The sequence below is a fragment of the Acanthaster planci genome, linkage group LG02, assembly GCF_054643075.1.
Source record: "Acanthaster planci isolate LZ-2023a linkage group LG02, COTS_SCS, whole genome shotgun sequence".
Taxonomy (NCBI): Eukaryota; Metazoa; Echinodermata; class Asteroidea; order Valvatida; family Acanthasteridae; genus Acanthaster; species Acanthaster planci.
Window position 1 is genome coordinate 24,221,132 of NC_141778.1, and position 8,708 is coordinate 24,229,839.

Sequence of the window (8,708 nt, forward strand, 5' to 3'; positions counted from 1 at the left end):
TCCTCTTTCATTAATATTGCTTCGTAACAAGTGTCACTAAAGAAACCGGCAATCGACACAAATTCAGCTAGGACCTACTCTGCCAGGCATCGTCATCATTTTATCTTGCATGATTTTTACGTTTCGGTTTCAATTGGTTCATTATTGGTGCTTTAGGTTGCTCCACATCAACGCTCGTAATTCCGATGTCATGAAAAGTTTGTCTTGAAATGATTGAAGAAAGAACATTCTGATTTCGTGCACTACAAATGAATAAAATAGCTCTATTTGTTTTCTTCCAGCCTCCTAAACATAATACATGGACGGGTAGATACCAGTAAACATTTAACAAGAACGGTTAACAGTTCAAAACCTTCTCAAGTCTCTCTCACGCCTTTACATTATAGAGTCGAAAGGTAGGAATTGATATGCACGGCATTCTCCCAAACAAAACAGTGACCAGAAGTATAACGACCAAAAGTCAGCATATCCTTTGTATTGCGGTACCTTTTATTATTATGCTATTTTAAGAACATTTATGCATTGTAACGTTTTAATACTTTATTCAGTAGTATTTTGTCGATTATCGTGTTTCACTGTCAAATACGTGTACATGTCATTGTGCACGTCATTCAATGTCTTCATTTCCTAGAACGTAGTTGGGAAATGACATTGTCACGAAAGTGCTTAACATTAAACTGAATCCTGTATAATGTTATCGTGTGCGCTTCAGTATGATAATGCTCATGCATTTCCACTTTTACATTTTCCCTTGCGATTGTTTAAACCTATTTACATTAAATGTTTAAACATATTACCATCTTTAAGAGTAAAATGGTTTTACAATATACAGTACATGTACATGCATTGAACATTGTGTACATTTTTTTATTGATGGCAATAAATACGCAACTCTTATTAACAACTGTTCTAACATATACCGTGATTGGACTTTGAATACAATATAAACCATGACGCCAATCCAAAATTCCAAAATATGTGCATTGCTACAGAAAAAAAATCGAGTAGAAATGTCGTATACAAGCACAATCACCACCGCTATTGCATTGAACTGGTCATGAAGATGGACACCGTGTGCAGTGTCCGCACATACGATAACTCTTGAGAAGATGGTTTTGTTTTATTTCATTCTATTCCATTCATCAGCCCCATATTATCACCCGTCTCCTTAATTCTACAATTTACGTCTGTACTTTGAAAATCAGAAGTAATGATACATATAACGGCGAGTATATGCGTGTATTCTTATACATGGACGTGTAACTTTGAGCAGTAGTATACATGTACTTGTGTAAGGCGTTGTTTACTTTTTTCAGTGAAATTTTCCTTTAATGCTAATTTTGTTAAGTACATGTGCTCTAATGACGGTGTTGTGCACATTCCTTTTCGACAACAGAGTTGCTATATAATTTAGAACTTTTTACAAACTTTTTACATTATATTGTACTTAGCGAAGTGAAAAATAGCAAGGTACAAAAATTCCTATTTTCCTTTTAGAATGGCTGTCGACGGAGGTCAAGTTTTCCTCATTGTGGTGATGCACTGCTCAAGTAGGAACATGTACACAGGTTAGTTGATTATCCGACTATTTCTTCTCTTTAGGTTTGAATATTGTGTGCGCTGAAAATCAAACTCGCCGAATGATGCACGTTTTGCCCTCGCGGATGAGAGTGTTATGCGATACTTAACAAATGGCTCCGTACTGCGAGAAAGGAGCCTGGTTCTCATTTCATATGATGCAGTGTGGGCGAAGGGTTGAGGCGACTGTGGCGATCGTGCGGGCCGTTTGTAGCTGGCAGGCTGCTGAAAGCTGCATTTGCGGCACTTCATCAGGCAGGGTGAGCCCAGGCGGAGTTCCGTGCAGGCGGGGTTGCGCCACGGTCATCTCTAGTACCTCTGCCGTGCTGCTGACAGGGGCCCGTAACTCCCCGAGCTCCCTCCTGCTGGCTGCCACGTCGTCCAGTATTTCCTCCTTGACTGCCGTCTCCTCTTTGATGTCATGTCCCTGGCCACCTCCGTCCGCCTCCACCGTACCGTCCGGGGTAGCGTCGAGTCTGGTCTGGTCAGAGGAGGTCTCGCCGCCCAGAGCCGCACGTTTCTTGTTCTGCTTGCGCTCCTTAGCCCGGCGGTTCTGAAACCAGATCTTCACCTGTCGATGAATTTAGTATGAGTCGTAGATTAGATAAGAAAAAAAAACTCCAGTCAAAGAATCTCTTTTCTTATGTCGAGTTTCAGATTGTTGTCTAGTTAATTTTTGTATACAAATGAGCTCAATCTTTGTTTTCCCGGATTTTTTTAATGGGGGCGTTCAAGTGACAATTTGGGGCCTACTGGCTACACCACTGTAGCTATTGGTACAAACAGGAAATGAATCTCAGGAAAACTGTTAAAATGATAAAATAATAAACATTACTCAATACAAAAACACCTTTAATATGGATGGAGTGTGGTGTTGAGGCCAATAAGGGTGAGGTTTCTGCTTTCGTACAAAATTTCGGCCAGTGTTTGTAAATGTAACCAAAATGCCTATACGTCGGGCCGCGGCACGCTGATTTGGATACGGCATAAGAGTGTGGATTTACAGTAAATACACTGCACCGTGACTACTCGTGTATCCAAACCTGAAACATGGCACCGTGTTCAGGGCGCTCGTGACCTTTTACTGGTTTGGGTGGCTGAGTCTAGAGGTCAAGATCCACCAGGATCAGCATTGTAGAAGTTGAGTCCATCACAAGTCCCGTGCGGGTCCGTCACAAGTCGTCCAGTGTGTGCGGTCTTAAGCCAAGTCGCACAGTATTGGGATGGACTGCGACAGACGCATCCATTTGTCATAGCTCACCTCTTCACTTATGACTTGCCTGATGGTAGGACTTGTATCTGGACTTATGAACTAGGCACTTGAGAAAGAGCTTGTGATGGACTCGTCTACGACACTGCGTTTAAAATGCGTATTTTCAAACCAAAGAGATTTAGTCAAAAGACCTTTGATTTGAAAAGGCCAGTAACGTTTGCATAAACACGTTAGCACTAAAAGTCCCAAATGCTCCGATTTCAGTATGATTTGACAACTACCTCGAAGTACAGGCTTTTCATTCGATGTAGAAGTTTTTGCTGACTGAAATGCTTTGGTGACTATTCGATTCGAGACATGAAACGCTAAACAGTTCCTTGCTAAATTATTAGGGAAAATGCTCTTCGACTGAATCGTCAGAATATATGTACAGCCCTTAAGATGCCCAGGCGTCCGTGGTGTCATTGTCCGCCTACCTGTCTCTCTGACAGTCCCAGAGACACGGCAAGCTCCGCCTTGCGCCTGATGGTGATGTACCGACTGTAGATGAATTCTTTCTCCAGCTCCAGGCGCTGGTGATCCGAGTACACTACGCGATACTTGTCCTTCGTCCTAGTTTTTCCTGTCAGCCAAGATGAGAAAAGCATTGGGTTTTGTTAGGCGAGTGTTCCTGAAATTGTTTCCATCTGCAATTTTTGACACTTCATAATGAAATCTTTTTCGGTGATCAATGTGCTGTCACAGTTCATGAATCGACATGGCCGGTGTTAAAAATCTTAATTGCTGAACTGAAAACTAATTTCCATCGTCCAAAAGGATAGATTCTAATAATAATGCTATGCGTTGATCATTAATTTTCTTGTAAATTACCGCCTGGGATGAAATATTACACCCAAAACTTTTAATCAGAGAACTGTGGTGAGAAACAATAGGCACGTTGCAAGGTCTCTCTCTCTTTAAATTCGACATCATCTTATAAAACATCAAATCCAACTTTGCCGTGTGAGGTAAAATTTGTTAACCGTCCGTTATGACCGAATGGGTTCCGGGGGCAATTTATTCCGCGCGATGTCGCGGCACTTCCCCGCCAAATCACCGCGGAGGTTCAAAATTTACGATCCCCGATTTCCGCTGTTGCCGATGACCGAAGGCACTCGCGACGGGCCCCGTATAGTGTTTGGGAGGGGGGGGTAGCGTCGAGCTCTCCAGCCCTCGCAGGCGAGAGGACGGGTCGCCCCGTAATACGCAGCAGGGGCACGGTCCAGCTATGGAAACGAAACTCACAACTCAGTCATTTTCCACTGTCACGACGCTGGCGTAATCTGAACAACTCTGCTTGCGTTTCTTGCTGGAGTGAATACGGTTAAATGTACATGTACACGTTTATCAAGCCTATCTCTGATTTTGTTTATGATCAATTCATCCAAAAACAGGATCAATTCATCCAAAAATGAGATTGGCCAAAGAAACCTGCGTTACCGTACTTGCCTTAAATGCCTATTGAGTTCGTTGTTTAGGTCCGCGGTTTGATATTCATATACATGTACTTCTTTGAGACTCTACATTTTCATTCAAACTAGACACTGAGTCGCAGTTTTTGCGTCTCAAAATACTTTGGTTGTTGGGAGGGCAGTAATGGATTATCGCTTCTACGGCACCAAGTAATTAATGTTCGTTCATCAGATTGTAAAATTGGAAAAATGGAGTGAAATTTGGCCCATTGTCATGGCAATGTCTTTGTCAAAACAAATCAATCATTTTGCAGCTGCATGAATGATATTGATAGATGAGAGGCAATTTTCTGGCCAGAAAATTGAGGAAACCTCCTTGTGGATAATGATAATAACCACACACCTTGAAAGCGCCGGCACAAACACCTCATAGATGATCGCAAAAAAAAATGCATTTCTGGGGATTTTTTTTTTCCGTGTGAGTCGCCAATCATAAGGCCTTATAGCACACGGCAGTGAGAGCCACACTGCAAGAGGAGAAAGAAGAACGGAGCTCATGTAAACAGAATTAGCAGAGATGGTTTGAGTCCGAGTTGGTCCGGGCCTGAGTCAGTCTGGGCCAGAGTCGGTCTTAGCCCCATTTGGTCCGGATCTCAATTCGTGTGGGTCAGAATTGGTCTGTCGCAGGTGGTCTGGGCTCAAGTTATAATCGTCTGTGGGCCCGTGTTGGTTTGGGATGGTGTTGGTTTTGGTCTGCAATTGTTGTGCAAATGTTGGTTTGGGTCTCTGTTGGCATGGGCCTGAGTTGATTTTACGTTCCCTGCACCTCAACTGCAGCAGCAGCAAAACAGATCGGGCTGTTTTAATTCGAGGAGATCGCATGCATACCTATCGGGGAAACCCTTGAAGAATTTACAGTGGTCGTACACGTAAAATGCATGTTCATTTGTCACAAAAGAGGGCTTGTAGCTTGTAGTGCCTGTCACTTCTTGTTGTTAGTCGATAATTAACTAATGTTAGGAACGAATTAACCAGCGCCAATCATCTTCGTACAGAAATTGAATTTTCTCTGAGATTCATTTACTGAAAGGGTCATTCATTCGGGAGCATGCATAGGAATCAGATACAATTACATGTACTTCTTACACGTCCATTTCAATTCAGAATATAAGCGCCACACATGAAATTCGCTCAGCTTACGCGGAGTTTGATTTCGAGTCATACACAACTACGTTTCGTTTGCTGGTATTGCAGTTCGCAATTATAGCATTCTGATTTCTTAGGCCTAAGGGAATTTTGAGGCGATACGGTATAACATCTTTATTTGGTCGTGGAAACCTGATGCAAACCATGCAGCATCATTTGTTCAAGTTTGATACTGATTGTAATAATGCTTGAGTTAACTACATTTGCATATTCATTATAAGAAATATTCATCTTGATTCTCAAGGCCCCCAACCCGTAAGCCTATCGCATGTGCTTAATCCAATTTCCCAGACTATTTGTCTTTCAGGCGGATCAAAACTTAAAAAAGAAGAAAGAAAAAAGCGCGCAGAGAATGAGCGCATTCTATGTGCACCCATACCCGAGACTCCTGTGTTCTGTTTGTGAGGGGGGCCATCCCAACCGTTACATCTCGCCGCTGCTGGAAATGAGACAACTTAATCCGCCTTTTCTTTACGGAGGGTTTGAAAAGACCAACCAAAGACGCAATAAGTGCTTGGCAAACAACCCACTCACAAGAAGTTAGGTGACTGCATTCAATGCATTGTCCCTTTATCCTCTAATGCCGTTGTAGCATGCTACTCAGAACCCGTTGTGGTTATTGATACACCTCTGAATCATTGACTGTAGGTTGCCGAGAAAACTCCGTTTTATTTAGAAAAATCCCAGCCGGCGTCCCCTCCCCCTCGCCCAGGTGGTCACCACGACCGCAGAATGGGTCGTTAAATTTGGCACAAGGTTTACCGAAATCTTGACGTTTTCTGATACAATTCAGCTGGAGGTGTGAGGTTAACATCAACAACAGATAAGGATATGGTGATCGGAAGTGCAGTCGGACGCGCTGCTGGTTTTGCAAAAGCATAAAGTTTTGACGAGCGCTAGAGCAGACCATAAGAAGAAGCCCACAAAAAAACTAACCCTAAAGGTATCTCTCTGTGAGTCAATTTAAGTCTAAATTCCCGAAAAGTTCAGATAGTGATCATCAGAGAAACAAGGGGAAAACGAAGAATGAAAAATGTAGAATTTACCTTCGAAAAGAACCTTACAAAAATTGCTGTAATCAGTTCCTCTTTTTCAGCAGAAACGATATTCATTCTCTGAAAGACGCTTGAATAATACGGACGGACACCAAGATTTGCACATCAAACACTCCCCACTCCGAAGTTGTAAAAGTGACAACCAATAATTAAAACACAACAAACCGAACACGAAAAGTAGATTTCCGGACTGAATGTGGTATTTGTTTCATCTGAGAAATGAGAAAAATAAATTAAATTCTGTGATTTTCGTCGAGTGCAAAGCTCATCCCAGTTTGTCACTTTCAATTTGACATCAATCAGGATGCCCCGTGCATCCGCTGCACTGGGTTTTATTCCCTTATGGCCTCTCTCGAGTTGCGCGCTGTAAGCAGTAGCATGCAATAAACCGCGAGGAAAATTACCATCACAGACAAAATTACAACCAAGACAAGTTGTAAAACGGCAGCCCAGTAGAAACAACGGAGACTCCGTGTTGTTATTTGGTTTGAATTGGACTTGTAAAAATAAAAAACTGAATGGTTAATTCGTTTACTGCTCTCTTCCTGGATAAACGGCAGTTTAGCTGAAGTGTTGAACCGAATCAATTTGTGTTTAGAATTCGGGAATAACGGTGATCGAATTGGGCCCTGATGGTTTGAAAAGCGGTTTAGTGATAATATTCTTGTCACTTCGAAGTTTACAACTGAGTGAAATTTACAACAGCACGACAGCAAACTGTCATTTCCTGGTTCCCTTAATTCATTTGGACGGGGAAAACAGCGTATATATTTTTCTTTGGATAAATGGCACACGTGAATTGTAAGTCAACTACCAAAAAATAATGTCCTTTGTGAACCATGCATAGGGCAAAAAACACAAGACTTGTCTGGCTCAGGAAAAAAGGCATTACTGACGAGAAGATGAGGTTCCGACGAACAAACCAAATATCTGGATGTTTTAATCCTACTCTTTCCGATCATTCCTTTATTTTAACTTAAGAATTGTTCACTATTTTACACCACAGTGAAAAGTTTGAATTAAAAATAGCTTAACGATCAATTGATGGTTTCAAATCTGATAAGTTATCAACAGACGATAATGCAGTTTAAAAAATTACATTTAAATTTGACGAAGTTATAAAACTGCCTTTCAAGAATATAGAAATATTTGTTCTGACCTGTTTGGGGGTTGACCCGGTATGAAGACGACCTCATCCAGTCGTGGTAAGGCGAGCGAATGGCTGGTCTGTGCAGGGCCTGCGAGACGCTGTTGACGGCCACGGACTGTCCGAACCCCTGGTAGTAGTCGAGATCATCGGTGTTGTACGGCGAACCGCTCACAGGGCCGGCCGGTGTCTGCCCGGGGAAGACGTTGGCCCCGAACGGATCCTGCGAGGCGGACCCCCAGTCCACTCCGGGGAGTCCGGCGGTCGGAAAGCCCGTCGAGGCCCAAGAGGAGGAATTGGTAGTCGGGGCGGGCTGTTGCTGCTGCTGCTGGACGTCCAGGGCGCCGGAGCCCTGGTACGAAGCGCTGGCCGCCGGGTACTCGGACGGATAGTGGGTAGTGGGAGTTTGGCTGTAGTTGTAGGATGAGTAGGCCTGGGCCGCAGAGTTAGGGTGCCTGTACATGTTTCCTTCTTGCTGGTAGTGGTGGGGCTGGGGCATCAGGAACTCCAGAGTCATGACTGGCTGCGAGTTGGCAAACTAAAAAAAAATGATATCGACTAGAAGGTTTGTTAGCTCAGACTAGCTCGGGAGGCGTTCCTCAACCAGATCCCCGTGCTTCGCTCAAAGGCTAGATATCGGTTGATACTTGGCCACCACTTGTGAATTTAACGACGGGAAATAAAACTGGTGTTGCCCCTACGGCACGAAATGACAAGTGGTTGATATACGATTTATTGACAGAGTGATCTCAGACGGAGCGCGATATCGGCACACCTGCATGAAATTGAGAGGGAAGATTTCCCCAAGTTTTGAACTACCCGGTCCACGGAGTGCCGTGGAGTTTTTATAGCCGAGCTGAGGGGATAAAAGGGGGCATCATTTGATGTCAGAGTCAAGGATAATGCCTGGCATCTCACACCTTTCAACCCCCAAAACGGGGGCACCCCATCTTCCAACCAATTTGCATAAGAACGGATAAGCAGGGTGGATCAAAAGAACCCGCTGGGCGGCCGACCTGTGATGTGGTCAGTGCTACACCATTACATCCCCCATCAAT

General features: G+C 43.5%; 1 protein-coding gene across 1 annotated transcript; it reads right to left on the reverse strand.

Annotated features, from left to right (window-relative positions):
• Positions 1-374: 374 nt before the first annotated feature.
• Positions 375-8,350, reverse strand: LOC110988619 (uncharacterized). The gene is made up of 3 exons (XM_022252321.2): positions 7,663-8,350; positions 3,268-3,413; positions 375-2,149 (listed from the first exon to the last, which is right to left on the reverse strand). The coding sequence occupies exons 1-3, from the start codon at positions 8,165-8,167 to the stop codon at positions 1,730-1,732; spliced, it is 1,071 nt and encodes a 356-aa protein (XP_022108013.1). The 5' UTR covers positions 8,168-8,350; the 3' UTR covers positions 375-1,729.
• Between the last annotated feature and the right edge of the window lie 358 nt (positions 8,351-8,708).

What these genes read in the sequence shown, in the direction of transcription:
- LOC110988619 (XM_022252321.2), bottom strand. Translation starts at nt 8,167, where the DNA reads ATGACTCTGGAGTTCCTGATGCCCCAGCCCCACCACTACCAGCAAGAA. An exon ending in CCGGGTCAACCCCCAAACAG is followed by an intron (nt 3,414 to 7,662) that starts GTCAGAACAAAT and finishes CTTGGCTGACAG; the next exon opens with GAAAAACTAGGACGAAGGAC. An exon ending in TGGGACTGTCAGAGAGACAG is followed by an intron (nt 2,150 to 3,267) that starts GTAGGCGGACAA and finishes ATTCATCGACAG; the next exon opens with GTGAAGATCTGGTTTCAGAA.